Source organism: Hypanus sabinus, chromosome 10, assembly GCF_030144855.1.
Source record: "Hypanus sabinus isolate sHypSab1 chromosome 10, sHypSab1.hap1, whole genome shotgun sequence".
Lineage (NCBI taxonomy): Eukaryota > Metazoa > Chordata > Chondrichthyes > Myliobatiformes > Dasyatidae > Hypanus > Hypanus sabinus.
In genome coordinates, this window is record NC_082715.1 from 130,213,130 (window position 1) to 130,228,875 (window position 15,746).

Consider the following 15,746-nt stretch of genomic DNA (forward strand, 5'->3'; position numbering starts at 1 on the left):
TACGTCAACTAGTAGAATGGTGCCGCAGCAACAACCTGGCACTCAACATCAGTAAGACGAAAGAACTGATTGTGGACTTCAGGAAGGGTAAGACAAAGGAACACATACCAGTCCTCATAAAGGGATCAGAAGTGGAGAGAGTGAGCAGCTTCAAGTTCCTGGGTGTCAACATCTCTGAGGATCTAACCTGGTCCCAACATATTGATGTAGTTATAAAGAAGGCAAGACAGCGGTTATACTTTATTAGGAGTTTGAAGAGATTTGGTATGTCAACAAATACACTCAAAAACTTCTATAGATGTACCATGGAGAGCATTCTGACAGGCTGCATCACTGTCTGGTATGGGGCTACTGCATAAGACTGAAGAAAGCTGCAGAAGGTTGCAGATGGAGTCAGCTCCATCTTGGGCGATAGCCTACAAAGTACCCGGTGTCTCAGAAAGGCAGCGTCCATTATTAAGGACTTACAACACTCAGGGCATGCCCTTTTCTCACTATTACCATCAGGTAGGAGGTACAGAAGCCTGAAGTCGCACACTCAACTATTCAGGAACAGCTTCTTCCCTTCTGCCATCCGATTCCTAAATGGATATTGAATCTTTGGACACTACCTCACTTTTTTTAATATATGGCATTTCTGTTTTTGCACATTCTTTAAAATCTATCCAATATATATAATTGATTTACTTGTTTATTTATTATTATGTTTTATTTTTTTTCTCTCTGCTATATTATGTATTGCATTGAACTGCTGCTGCTAAGTTAACAAATTTCACGTCACATACTGTTGATAATACACCTGATTCTGATTCTGATCTGATGTTCATGCTGCATATATGTTAGTTGTACTTGTGAAAGGCTTTATGCAACTTCTACCTTTTACCTATTCCCTTCTCATCATCCAGAGACCCAGGTGAAGTAGTAATTCACTTGCACTTCTTTCAGTCCAGTGTACTGCATTGAGTTTTCACACTATAGTCTCCTATTAGAACTTACAAACTAACAAATGAAGGGATTTGGCCTGAAATATCTATTCCCATCCATAGATGTCATTTGACCTGCTGAGTTTCTACAGTATTTTGTGTACTTTCGTACAGTGTGGATGATCTGTTTGTTGAACACCTGCAATCAGTCCACAGGAATGATGCTGTACATCCAGTTATCTGCCACTTTTTAATTTATCATTATACTCCCACTTTGACTTACGCATCTGTAACCTCTTGCACTTCTAACAGGACTCAAAGCAAACCTGAGGAGCAATAGCTTTAGACATTTTGCAGCCTTTTAAACACAGTATAGAACTCTCCAACTTTAGATAACATACTGTTTCTTCCTGTCTACATGAGAATTATTTTTCCCTGCAATGGATTTTTCCTTTATCTCTGTGTATATTCTATTTTGCTGTTACATAACCGAATACTTTGGCTGATCCCATCTACCACATGACTTCATTGTATCAGAGGTATTTCCTTTGCTTTATAACCCTCTAACTTCACTGCTCCTTAGTCTAACTTACATTTCTCTTTCTCAGATCTGAAGAGGGTACCTCAACCACAATGTTAACTGTTTCTTTTTCCACAGATGTTGCCTCCCTGCATTAACATATTAAATTATCATAATCTTATCACAGCCATTGCTGCCATTTTGACCACCCCATCAAAGATTTTTTCTCTTTTTTTGAGTTTTTCCAACATTTTCTATCTTTCTTTCAGATTTCCAGCATTTGCAGTGTTTTTGATTTTTACTTGGTCAAATATTAACAATGAACAGTTAATGCAGAATCTCAACCTGAAACATCAACGTCACTCCCTCTGCCTCTACCAAAGCTACTGAGTTCTTTCACCAGCTTGTTTTCTCTGGGATTACAGCACTTGCAGTCTCTTGTGTTGTCCTGATATTGGGTGCTGATATGAAACATTGACCATCCTTCTATTTCCACAGATGCTGCCTGACCCACTGAGTTCCTTCATTAGTTTGTGGGGTTTTTTTGCATCTGCAGTCTCTTGTGTATCTGTGGTAAAATACTAATGTTTTATTTTATTTTGCTGCAGTTTTATTCCAAGCCTACTCACATCTGAATCATCTTTAAAGCTTGAGGTATTTATAAAATATATTTGATCAAAAATTTTCACTTAGGAAGAAAAATCAGAAGTGACCCCAGAGCTTGTTGCACGTTTGGTAAAGAGACCAGAAGACATCCTTTCAACCTTTGAAAAGCGAGTAGCTCTCTACAAAGACAAATTGCTGAGGCCTTTAGAGGTATGGAATAATTTCATGCAAGTTTTTTCCGGTGTGATTGTATTTACAGACCACAGAAGTGAAATGTATCAGTTTACACTTTTGTTAAAGCTTTTATAAATATATCTATTCTCCTGAAAAAAATTGCAGGATTATATGGCTGATCATGATTCTCAGTATTTGATAGAGCTGGATGGAAACAGAAAACCCAATGAACTCTTGATGGTAAGAAGTTGTTTTCAAGCATTTTAGGATTCAATATCATTTTATTCACAGCACGTTTGCCTATGGCATGCTTACCTTTACTGTAGTTAGGCATAAGCTTACCTATCGTATATAGATGTGGTATATTTTTTATTTAAATACTAAGAGCAAAATAAAGTGGTACGGCTACAGGAAAAATGCAGTGCAGGCAGACAGTAAGGTGCAAAGCCATATCAAAGTAGATTGAGAGATCAGGAGTCTATCTTATGCTAGGGAATGTATAATTGGATTATAACAGTGGGATAGAAGCTGTCCTTGATTCTGGTGATACGTGCTTTCAGGCTTTTATATCTTCTGCCCATGGAAGGGTGTTGAAGAGAGAATGTCTGGTGTGAGTGTGGTGTTTTATTATGTTGCTGCTATACCAAGGCAGAGAGCAGTGTAGACAGAGTCCATGGAGAGAATGCTGGTTTCCACTATGTGGTAAAGAAGGCAAATACAATGTTGGCATTTATTTCAGGGGAATAGAATATAAATGCAAGGAGATAATGCTGAGCCTTTTTAAGACACTAGTCAGGCTGCACTTGTATTGTCAACAGTTTTGGTCCCATATCTTAGAAAGGATGTGTTATCATTGGAGAGAGTCCAGAGGAGTTTCATGATGATAATTCAGGGAACAAAGGGGACATATGAGGAGTGTTTGGCAGCTTTGGTTCTGTACTCACTGGAATTTAGAAGAATGCGTAGGGATCTCACTGAAATCCATTGGATGTTGAAAGGACCAGATAGCGTGGATGTGGAGAGGATGTTTCCTATGGTGGGGGGGTATCCAGAGGGCCCAGTCTGAAAATTGAGGGGCAACCTTTTAGAACAGAAGTAAGGAGTAATTCTTTTAGCCAGAGTGGTGAATCCATTTAATGTTCTGCCACAGACTGCCATTGAAGCTAATTCCGTAAGTATATTTAAGTGGAATTTGATCATTTCCTGATTGGTCAGGGCATCAAAGGATATGGCGAGAAAGCAGGTTGAGTGGAATCTGGGATCAGCTATGATGGAATGGTGGAGCAGATTTGATGGGCTGAATGGCCAGATTCTGCTCCTATGTCTTATGGTCTCAAAGCAGTTCATGATAGTGGCTGTCAAAGCCACTGGGTGGTAGTCATTCAAGCATATTACCTTATTTTTCTTAGATACCGGGATGATAATGGCCTTCTTAAAACAGGTGGGAACCTCAGATTGAGGTAGGGAGAGGTTAGAAATGTCTGCAAATACCAAGTAGAGCATTAATGCTGAGTACTTTAGTGTGCTTAGTTGAATCATGTTTTGAAAACAAATTAAAATAAAGAGAATGCTGATAATACTCAGTGGTTAGGCAGCACCAGTGGAGAAAAAATATGTCTATGATTCCCAATGACCAGAACATTAAGGGGATGGAAATGTTTCATGGCCTCTTGTACTTTCTAGGTCATTTCTTTATCGTTCGTGCAACATTAATTGTCTCCATTTTTCTATTTCACTCATTTGCTCCCTCCCTCTGTGTTTTCCTAGTCTTCTCCATTATGTTCAGTCCTTGCATTGTCATAGATCCTGCTGAAGAGAGTGGAGTAATTGTTCTGTAGGTAACCAACCTTCACCAAAGAACAAACACCAGGCTTTTGACAAACATTTTATCTCTCTATGATCCATTGCTGTGAATTACATGATAGTGCTAAAATGATCTGTTCTGGAGATTGACCCTCTACAGTCGCCAACCATATTGTTCCACCAATATTTCAAAGGCTACTTCTATCTCTCTTCTTGTTCTTGTTCTTGCACTATGATGCTATTTTTAAATACTTTGGCTACATTCTGTCCCCTCGCCCATAACCATCTTCTTCAAATGATGTCCACCATTTTAGAAGTGCCCAGCCCCAACCATTTGCTTTCACTGTAAGTGTACAGTACCTCCAGATTTAACATCTTGTATTTAAACAGCTGTTATAATTTCATGAAAGGTGTTACAAAACTTCATTGGAGTGCTGTCAAATAGAATTTGACACCAAGGTATCAAAAGTGTTAGTAATGGAAATAATCACAGCACTAGGGTTAGGAAAAGGCAGAAGAGTTCAAATCAGGAAAATTGATATTCACCTACTTTAGTGAATATTGATCTGTGACGTTAGCTTTATTTCTCTCACCACATATGCTGCCTGATCTGCTGAGTATCTCTAGGATATTCTGTTTTTGTATCAGATTTCCAGCATCTGATCACACATGTTTCTAATCACACCTTGCTTTTTATATGCTTCCTGGAAATGTGGTATAGACAATCATTTTTTCTCATGATCTATAAACATTAAACATAGGAGGAGGGAACCTTTCCACTTTAGGAACAGACTTGAATTATTACTTCTTTGGCGATACTATTATGCCAAATGATAATTCTTTGAACAAAGAGTTAGATTTTCAGGATTAATGTAAAGGAGCAAGGAGAAGTCTAAGGATAGAGAAGATTAGGACTGAGGATTTTCATGTGATCAGAATTGGAGGAGCACAACAGTTGTAGCTGTATATAGAGATAGAGAGTGGTAAAGTTACAGAGAAACTGGAGAATAACATTGAGAAGTGTATCAGGAAACATAGGGACATTTGATAAACAGTTCCTGATGTTACACAGATGACTGGTTAACTGAAGTGGCTTGAAGAAAACTGTTTAGCAGTACAATGGAATAATTAAGGATAAGGTAGAGCCAAAGGTTATGTTTGGCATGTGATGTTCTTTCAAATGTGCATTTCATGATGCATTTCTGCTCTTACCAACATAAATTGAGTTCTAGGTCACAGCCTATGATCAAACAGTCAAAGTCAAGTTTATTGTAATATGCACAAATACGTGTATGCAATGAAAAACTTGCAGCAGTATCACAGGCACAGAGCTTTATATGAGCAGAATTCAAATGAAAAAACAAATGTAAATTAACACATTTTTTACAATATTTTACAATCTCATTGTGGTCTGTGATTATCCAGATGATGATTTTGGAATCTTTATCTCCTTGGTAGCCATATTGTGAGTTACTGGTGGCTTTAAGGGCTTTAACATTTGACATATTTGGGATGTAAACCATTTTAATGCCTTTTCAAGCATCTCTTTATCAAGGACCCTTTTGGCAATTAGTGCAAAATCCATTGATGACTTGGTATGGTAAGAAAGGGTAAAATGCTATTTTTAGGGAACAAATTATTGAAGCTCTATCAGTGAAACAAGTAAAAGATATTGCTAATTAGATTTTGAAGATAACAAACTTACAGATTTTTAAAAATATTAAAGTCTTATTGTGATAAGTGTGTAATTGGAGTCATAGAGCCAAGATTTAAAAAAAATACTTTTCATAACCACAGGGTGCCTCCAAATATTCATGGAGTACATTTTGATATACAGTATACCCATTTTTGCAATGTAGATAAACAGATGTCAGCTTGTGCATAGCAAGTTCATACGCAGATTAATAAACAGATAATAATGTACTTTTGATATAGAAGTTGAGGAATATTTAATTGCCAGAAGGTGATCTTATGAATAGTGCCATATGAAATGATAGCTATATTTCTATTCAGAAGATGCATCTCATATAATGCTACACTGCCTCTTACTGCATTGAAATGTTAGTCTTCATGTTTTATTTAAGTCTTTAGAGCTGAACTTGCTCCTGAGTCAGTCATGGATGAGAGGAGTTAATGATACTTAGTAAATTAGGGAAGCTTATTCTTGGATAAATTACTTTTAGAAGACTGGAGAGTATGAATAAAACAGCCCCAGGTGCCTGGAATACTTCTACTCTGCATTAATAACCTAAAATAATTAAATATAATATCAAAATTAGAGGTTTTAGCTGCTGCTCATTTTTACCAGCTGCTGTGCAACATGATTTTCTCTTAACTATTTTTGGAAATAATTGTAATCAGTATTCCTTATTTGAATGAATTTCCCCTATTCTAGACAATGGTTTTCTTTAAATGAGCATTTTCTTTTTGTAAAGGTTTACATTTTAAAGAGCATATTTTGAAGTTTTTTGAAAAATTACTTTAAAATCCCAGCTTTCAATTCATAACAAATTTACAACAGTGCATTTCCTAAAACTCTCTTCTCCTTGCAGCCATTTTTGAGTATTTGTAGAAGTATTTTAAACAAGATCAATTTGTTCAGAATGTTACTTAGGTACTTTCTTTTGCCCTTTAGTCATTAATGTATAAATTGGAATTCATGGGTCTACAACCAACGGCAACAGCACAATTTCTTCATGATGATGAGGAAGAAGCTCTTCCAGAGGAAGTTGAGGATGTGAGTAATCTTGTCAGGGGAAAAAAGTTAACTAATTTTCTCTTTAATTCTTTTCACTGAATTAAGAATCCTTAATTCTTTTCACTGTTCATACATCAATAGCCTGTTGACAATGAGAAAACATTTCAAGCCAGTAACAGAATAAGGAGATCACTGACACAAAAAAATCATAACTCATTATAAAGACTACTACAAAAACACAAAGGGGAATGTTATTTTTATTTGTCTGTGTGAAAATTTTTCTCTGAACTTATTGACTCTGCACAATTCACATGAACAATTCAGACCATCAACAAGAGATATTAAAATGGTGGTTCTGTTCTTAAATTTGATCTTAGCTGATCATCCTTCTTTGATGGCCCCGGATATTTCCCCACCAAATTTGTACAGTTGTGGAGAGATCAACCATGCCGCAATCAGGGCAATCTTCATCAGCTTGTGTGGCTCTGCTGTCAGGCTAATGACTTGTCAAACAGCTCAAAGCTGTACATCTATAGTATAAGTATTGTAGAAAAGCAGCAGAACTGTAATTTGTTACACCTTGTAGTCAATCGCTCAGCCTATTCTTCACTCTACCATTACCACTGAGGTAAGGAACAATTCTAATTCAAGAAATAAATTCAGAAGAGGATTCTAGGAGCATTTGTAAACTGAAAATGAAATATAACAGGGATGATAAATAGCTTATTAACTATTAAAACATTATGCAAATAGATGAAGTTAAGTAATTTCACAAGTAACTGAGAGACCCTCAAGCAGTCATGAATGATGTGGTCAATTAAATAATTTGAGAGTGTAATATTCTCCATGAAAATCCACAATTTTGGCACAACCCAACACATGAAAAATCTGAGGTATTTACAGTGGCTTCAGAATAAGAGGACAATTAAGCCATATGCTCCTTTAAATTTTCCTTGCTATTAAGATTGTGGCTGATCTTCAGTCTGAATGCAATTTTTTTGCATTATTTCCATATATCTTGATTTCTAGAAAATTAACTGATCTCTAGTTTGAATGACTAAGCCTCTACAGCCTCTTTGGTAGAGAATTCAACAATTCAAGTTGAATTTCCTGTATTAAGCACAAGTACATGTACGGAGAGGTTCGATGAAGATCTTAGTTGCAGCAGCATAACATGTACCTAACAGAGATTCCTAGATGAAGTGTTTCCTTGCCTCAGTTAATAGTCTCTCCCATATCCTTAGTCTAGACTCCTCAACCAGGCAGAAGTGCTCCATGCCTCTTAAGTCAATGAAAATGCTGTTAAAAATTCAAAATAAATTTATTATCAATCTATGTATATGTCACCATATACTAGCTTGAGACTCATTTTCTTGCAGGCGTTCACAGTAGAACAGAGAAATTCAAAAGAAAAAATGAAAAACTACGCACAAAGATTGACAAACAACCAATGTTTGTAGATTTTTCTATTATGGGCATTAATGTTCCCAGTTCTGTAATGCAACCAGTCAGAATACTCTCCGGTATCTAGAAGTTTGTCAAAGTTTTAGATGGCATACCAATTCTGGGCAAACCTCAATACAGGCATTGTTGTGCTTTCTTTCTGATGGCACTTCAGTGCTGGTCCCAGGACAGATCTTCTGATACGATAATGTCAAGGAATTTAAAGTTACTGACCTCCTCTATTGAGGACTAGCTCATGGACCTCTTCTTCCTATAGTTGGTTTTGGTCGTGATGAATGAGAGGTTGTTGTTGTGCCACCATTCAATCAGACTTTCAAAATCCCTCCTGTACTGTCTAATTATTGAAAGTTTTATTTAATTATTTAAATTCTAAACTTTTTAAACTATTTTATTTTTATTTAATTATTGGAAATCTTAATAGGATATGTTCTTCTATGCTCCAAAAAACTCAAGTGTAGTCCTACAGATGGAATAATGTGGATAACTTCACATTTTTCCAATTTTTATTGAATCTGCCACTTAATGAGCTTGTCTATATTGCATTTAAGACTTCTTACATCCTCCACTATTCTCAGGATCCCACCTAGTTTTGTATCATAAGAAAACGTAAAACTGTTATACAGCATGGAAATGACCCTGCAGCACAGCTCATCTGTGCTGCCCCATTTGCAAGCATTTACACCATATCGCTCTAAATGCTTCCTGTCCATGTCCAAATGTCTTTTAAGCATTGTAATTGTGCCTGCAGCTACCATTTCCTCTGGTAACCTGTTACACATACTTGGCATTCTCTGTGTGAAAATCTTGTTTTACAGGTGTCCTTTATTTCCCCTCACCCCTTCAAACTTCCTCTATGACAATATTTATCGTTAAACGACAGTAATTTGTCTGTGCTATTATTTCCAGCTCTATTATGGCTTTTCATGATTACTGAAAAGCACAGTTAAATTTTAATGACAGTGATCTTAATTGCTAATTTATGACAAACTAATGTATCTTAACTTGATTAAATTTTGTATTTTACATTTTGATTTTAAAATCTCTGTTTGTCTTTTGGCTTTTAAGTAAGTCACTGAATGATTAAATTCCACATGTTGGTAGGACACTAGCATTAACTTATCTGGGTGCTAACTGGGAAGCTGTTTGCATTTGTTCCATGGTAATGTGTATTAAAAATAACCTTGGCATTACTTGTTCTATTTTTTTTGTTGTTATTAGGAATCTGAAAAATATTCAGTTTGCTTGCTGCACCTACCAAGTTGTTCATACTGTTTCACTCCTTTGTTCTGCTTTACTTTTTCCACAGTTTGAAATAAATTACAAATTTGCAGCTTATTCTTGTTTTGTTCCTTCAGAGAATGATGAATATTGATTCTTGTTGACCTTAGGTTATATATTGACCTTTTGTATACTTCAACTCAATGCCACAAAAAACTTCTAATGCCATTGATAGTTAACATTTCCATATCTTGCTTCCAAAACTTTATGCATTTAGCATTTACTTTTACCTGAATATTGACTATGGGTATAACACCAGAAGACCATAAGATATAGGAGCAGAATTAGGCCATGTGGCCTAATAGCTGATCCAATTTTTCTCTCAGTCCCAATCTCCTGCCTTCTCCCTGTATCCCTTCATGCCCTGACCAATCAAGAATCTATCAACCTTTGACTTAAATATACATAAAAAGTTTACCTTCACAGTTGGATGTGGTAAAGAATTATGCAGATTCACCACTCTCTGACTAAAGAAATTCTTACTCAGCTTAATTCTAAAAGGACTCCCCTCTATTCTGAGGCTGTGTCCTCTGGTCTTAGACTATCCCACCATAGAAAACATCCTCTGCACATCCAATCTATCAAGTCCTTTCACCATTCAATTCATTTCAAAGAGGTTGCCCCTCATTCTTCTGCATTCTAGTAAATACAGGCCCAGAGTCATCAAATACTCTTCATTTGACAAGTCAATCAAACCAGGAAACATTTTCATGAACCTCCTTTGAATCCTCGCCAAGTTCAGCACTTCCTTTCTAAGATAAGGGGCCCAAACCTGCTCACAATACTCCAACATTACATCCTTGCTTTCATATTCTAGTCCTCTTGAAATGAATGTTAACATCGCATTTGTCTTCCTCAGCAAAGACTCAACCTGCAAGTTAACCTTCAGGGAGTCCTGCACGAGGAATCCCAAGTCCATTTGTGCCTCAGTGTTTTTATATTCTCACCATTTAGAAAATAGTCAGTCTTTTTATTTCTTCTACTGAAGTGCATGATCACACACTTTCCAACACTGTACTTCATCTGTCATTTCTTTGCCCATTCTCCTAATTTATCTAAGTCCTTCTGTAGTCTCTCTACTTCTTAAAACTACCTTCCCCTCCACCTATCTTCATATTGTCTGCAAACCTTGCAACAAAACCATCAATTCCATCATCCAAATCATTGACATCTAACATAAAAATAATTGGTCCCAACACAGACCCCTGTGGAACATCATTAGTCACGGGCAGCCAATCAGAAAAGGCTCCTTTTATTCCCACTTTTTGCCCCCCTGCCAATCAGTCACACCTTTATCCATGCTAGAATCTTTTCTGTAATACCATGGGCTTGTACCTTATTAAGCAGCCTCATGTGTGGCACCTTGTCAAAGACCTTCTGAAAATCTAAATATCAACATCAACTGATTCTCCTTTGTCTATACTGCTTGTTATTTCTTCAAAGAGTTTCAACAGATTTGTCTGACAAGATTTTCATTTGAGGAACACATGCTGATTACATCTTATTTTATCATGTGCCTTGAGATCTCATCTTTAATAATTGACTCCAAAATCTTCCTAATCACTGAAGTCAGGCTATCAGGCCTATTATTTCCTATCTTCTGCCTCTCATCCTTCTTGAAGACTGGAGTGTCATTTGCAATTTTCCAGTCTTCTGGAACCATTCCAGAATCTAGTGATTCTTGAAAGATCATTACTGATGCCTCCACAATCTCTTCAGCCAACTCTTTCAGAACCCTGGAGTATATACCATCTGTTCCAGGTGACTTATCTAACTTCAAACATTTCAGTTTCCCAAGAATCTTCTCTTTAGTAGTGATAACTTTACACATTTCATGACCTCTGACAACTGGAACTTCCAGCATACTGCTAGTGTCTTCCACAGTGAAGACAGATGCAAAATACTTACTCAGTTGCTCCACCATTTAGTTGTCCCCCATTACTACCTCTCCTAGCATCATTTTCCAGTGGTCTGATATCCACCCTCAGGCTCCAATCGTAGCAGAGCCATATTTGAAATAAGTAATAAAAAGAAGTGAAAGAAGTAATTTTGTGAAGGGCATTGCCTTTGGTTGCATTTTTTTGCTGGCACCATTTTATATTTAAATAAATAAGCAATAAGTATTAGGAACATTAGATGAAGAGTCCTTGAAATTAAGTGCTTAGGTTGCAGGAACACTTCAGTGATTGGACGAGTGAAGTTGAGTGAAGTTACCCCTCAAGTTCAAGAACCTGATGGTTGAGAAGTAATAAGTCATCCTGAACCTGGTGGTGTGGGTCCTAACGTCCCTGTAATTTCTTCCTGATAACAGTAACAAGAAGAGAGCCTGGTCTGGATGGTGGGGGTCCTAGATGATGGATCCTGCTTTCCTGTGATCTATTTAGATGTGTTCATTGGTGGGGCGGGCTTTACCCGTGATGAACTGAGCCATATCTACTACTTTTTGTAGGTTTTTAAATGCAAGGACACTGGTGTTTCCATACCAGGCCATGATGCAACCAGTCAATATACTCTCCACCACACATCTATAGAAGTTTGTTAAGGTTTTAGATGGCCTGCCGAATCTTCACAAACTTCTAAGAAAATAGAAGCACTGCTGTGCTTTCTTCTTCATAATGGCACCTATGTGCTGAACCCAGGACAGATCTTCTGAAATGGTAACACCGAGGAATTTTAAGTTGTTGACCTTCTCCACCTCTGATCCCCCGATGAGACCTGGCTCAATGATCTCTGGTTTTCTTCTCTGAAGTCAATAATCAGCTCCTTAATCTTGCTGATTTTCAGTGGGGGGTTGTTATTCTGGCACCACTCAGCCAGATTTTCAATCTCCCTTCGATATGCTAATTCATTACCACATTTGATTCGGCCAGCGACAGTGGTGTTGTCAGCAAACTTAAACATGGCATTGCAGCTGTGCTTAGTTTCACAGTCATGAGTATAAAACGAGTAGAGCATAGAGGGCTAAGCACATAGCCTGTGGTGCACCTGTGCCGATGGAGATCATGGTGGAGATGCTGTTGCCAAACTAAACTGACCGGAGTCTGCAAGTGGGGATATCGAAGATCCAGTTTCAGAAGGAAATGTGAGGCCTAGGTCTTGAAGCTTATTGATTAGTTTTGAGGGAGAGATTATATTGAATGCTGAGCTGTAGTCGATGAAGAGCATCCTGCTGTATGCATCTTTACAGTCCAGATGTTCCAGGGGTGAGTGAAGAGCCGATGAAATGGTATCTGCTGTTAACTTGTTGTGTTGTTAGGCAAATCCAAATCACTTCTCAGTCAGGAGTTGATATCCTTCATCACCAACCTCTCAAAGCACTTCATCACAGTGGATGTAAGTGTTACTTGATGATATTCATTCAGAAAGGTTGCCACATTCTTTTTATTCACCGGTATAATTGAAGACAGCTTGAAACAGATAGGTACCTCAGAATGCTGAAGCGACAGGTTAAAGATATTGGTGAACACTCCAGCTAGTTGATCAGCATAGGCCTTTAGTATTCAGCCAGGTACCCTGTCTGGGCCAAATGTTTTCTATGGGTTCACCCTCCTGATAGCCAAAGTGAGCATAAGAGGCATTGAGCTCATCTGGGAGTGAAGCCTTGCTGTCACCTATGTTGCTTGGTTTCACTTTGTGAGAGGCGGTAGCATTTAAGCCCAACCACAGCTGTCAAGCATCCTTTAATGATTCTAGCCCAGAATTGCCACTTTGTACATGAAATAGCTTTCCAGAGATCTTACCTGGACTCTTGTATTTTGCTTGCTTGCCAAACCTGAATGCCACTGATCTGGCCCTCATCAGATTACAGATCACTTGGTTTGGGCTTCTGAATGATTTTGTGAGGTCACACTCACCTACGACTGTGTTTATAAAGTCTGTGACAACTATGGTGAATTTGTTCAGATCCTCTGATGAATCCTTGAATATGGCCCAGTCTACTGACCCAAAGCAATCCCATAGTTACTCGTCTGCCTCTTGAGACCACCTCCTTGTTGTCCTTACCTGTGGAGCCTTGCTCTTTAGCCCCTGCCTGTGTGCAGGTAGGAGGACAACAGCAAAGTGAACAGATTTCCCAAAATTCGTTCTAGGGATGGAACGGTATGCTTTCCGTATCATGGTATAGCAGTGGTTGAGAATATTAGGGCCCCTGGTGCTGCAGATGATATGTTAGAGAACACTGGGCAAAGATTTCTTCAAATATGCCTATTTGAAGTCCCTGACAATGATTTGAAAGGCGTTGGGGTAGGCTGTTTCTTGTTTGCTGTTGGCAGCAATCAAAACCTCAATACCTTAACATTAGGTGGGATTTAACTTTAATGGGAAAATATTGCATCCTATAAAAATATATTTTTTATTCAAACAGGATGATCTGTTCCGGACCGTTGCAGCTTTGAAATATACAGCACCAGGATACCGTTGGCGTAGAAGCAAATGGGGTCGAATATGTCCCGTGTCTTTGTTTAATGGAAATTTTGTTTTGGGCAAAGCACAATTTGCTGCCAGGTACAATTTTAGGGAAAAAATCCATTTCTGTTTATGAAATGATTGTTAAATAATTTAAAACCTCAAAATGTCTTTTCAAATGGATTTTCTTGTCAGCTTCATAAATCATCTAACAAGTTATTTATGGCACACTATTATAAGAGGAATATACACATTGTATACACACTGTATATGAGGGCTATTTCACCTGGCTGAGGAGTCTAGAATTATGGATAAATGTCCCAAGATGTACCAGACTGTCTCCAGCAATATGGTAAATCTAGTTCATTCTCTCTAATGCAATTCCGTCCTTCCTATAACAACACACATAAAATGCTGGAGAAACTCAGCAGGTCAGGCAGCATCTACGGAAAGAAAAAAGCAGTTAACTTTTCAGGCCAAGACCCTTCTTCAAGTCTAGAATAAAAGATGAGGTCAGAGGTGAGGGGAGGGGCAGAAAAAGTACAAGGTGCTAGGTGATGGGGAAAAACTGGGAGATGAGGGTTGGGGAGTCGTGAAGTAAAGAGCTAGGAAGTTGATTGGAGGGGAGGAAATCTGGTAGGAAAGGGTAGAAGACTATGGAAGAAAGGGAAGGAAGAGGAGCACCGGTTGGGTGGGGAGGGGAGTGGGCATGCAAGTAAAAAGGTGAGAGAGGGAAACAGGAATGGTGAGGGGGAGGGGCAGTTACCAGAAGTTTGTGAAATTGATGTCCATGCCATCAGGAGGCTACCCAGATGGAATTCTTGATGGCAACCTGACCCCTAATTAGGATATTACTTTCCAAGTGAATATGAATCCTGTTCCTCAGAAGTATCAGTGGTGAAAACCAATGAGGAGTCATTGAGGGGCATTGTGCAGCACTCCTATTTGCAGTTCTACTCCATTCTACTGCTGGCTTTTCTGTGCCATGTTTCTGGCTGACTTTTATAAAGTTAAATCAGGTTGCTAATCAGGGAGCCTGATCTAGGTGTTCTATGACACAAGGAAGTGTCTTTTTTTCAAATATGTAATCTCTCTCCAAAATCATCTCCCCTTATTCCTGTTGTTATTAATATCAAGGGTTTGATTATTTCCAGCTTATTGGCTTTATTGAAGTCTACTGATTTTCATACTTTTGTATATTATATATAGCTATTTATGACAGATCAGATTTTTATCCTTACTATTCTGTGGAGGAATCTAAAGCAAATTTCATTCATTAACTGTATTTATGTCCATTTGGTTTCAAGTTAAATAATAACTTTTGTGTTTATAACTTCCATTTTGCAGTTTTTTGGACAAAATGTATTTTCTTTCATCTGAGGAAGCTTTGAAAAAGTTTCTTGACAATCCTCGACCCTACCTTCTTCCTCCTCAGCCTCATACAGCTTGTAAGGTTGCAGTAGTAGGTCCAAAATCTGCAGGAAAGACCACTCTCTGTGAACTGATTGCACTCAAGTATGATGCAAAGGTGAGATAAATGCAAACCTCCATACAATTAATTTGCATTATTCTTTTATACACTTAATGACCATTTTATTATGTACACCAGTACACCTGCTCATTAATGCAATATCTAATCAGCCAATCATGTGACACCATCTCAATGCAAAAAAGCATGAAATCATGGTCAACAAGTTCAATTGTTGTTCAGAACAAACATCAGAATGGAGAAGAAATGTGATCTAAGTGACTGGCTGTGGAATGATTTTTGGTGCCGGAGAGGGTGGTTTGCATATCTTAGTAAATCCTGTTCTCCTGGGATTTTCACACAGTACAGTCTCTAGAGTTTACAGAGAATGGTGCAAAAACAAAACAA

At 37.9% G+C, this 15,746-nt stretch overlaps 1 protein-coding gene across 6 annotated transcripts in view; it reads left to right on the forward strand.

Moving 5' to 3' along the window:
• Positions 1-15,746, forward strand: part of ak9 (adenylate kinase 9) — a 154,525-nt gene that overhangs the window by 29,255 nt on the left and 109,524 nt on the right. For all 6 annotated transcript variants that reach the window (XM_059982957.1, XM_059982953.1, XM_059982955.1 and 3 more), the window contains exons 8-12: positions 2,137-2,259; positions 2,389-2,463; positions 6,662-6,763; positions 13,830-13,969; positions 15,218-15,398. In XM_059982957.1, the coding sequence (XP_059838940.1) occupies positions 2,137-2,259; positions 2,389-2,463; positions 6,662-6,763; positions 13,830-13,969; positions 15,218-15,398 (621 nt within the window). The remainder of the gene's footprint in view (positions 1-2,136; positions 2,260-2,388; positions 2,464-6,661; positions 6,764-13,829; positions 13,970-15,217; positions 15,399-15,746) is intronic.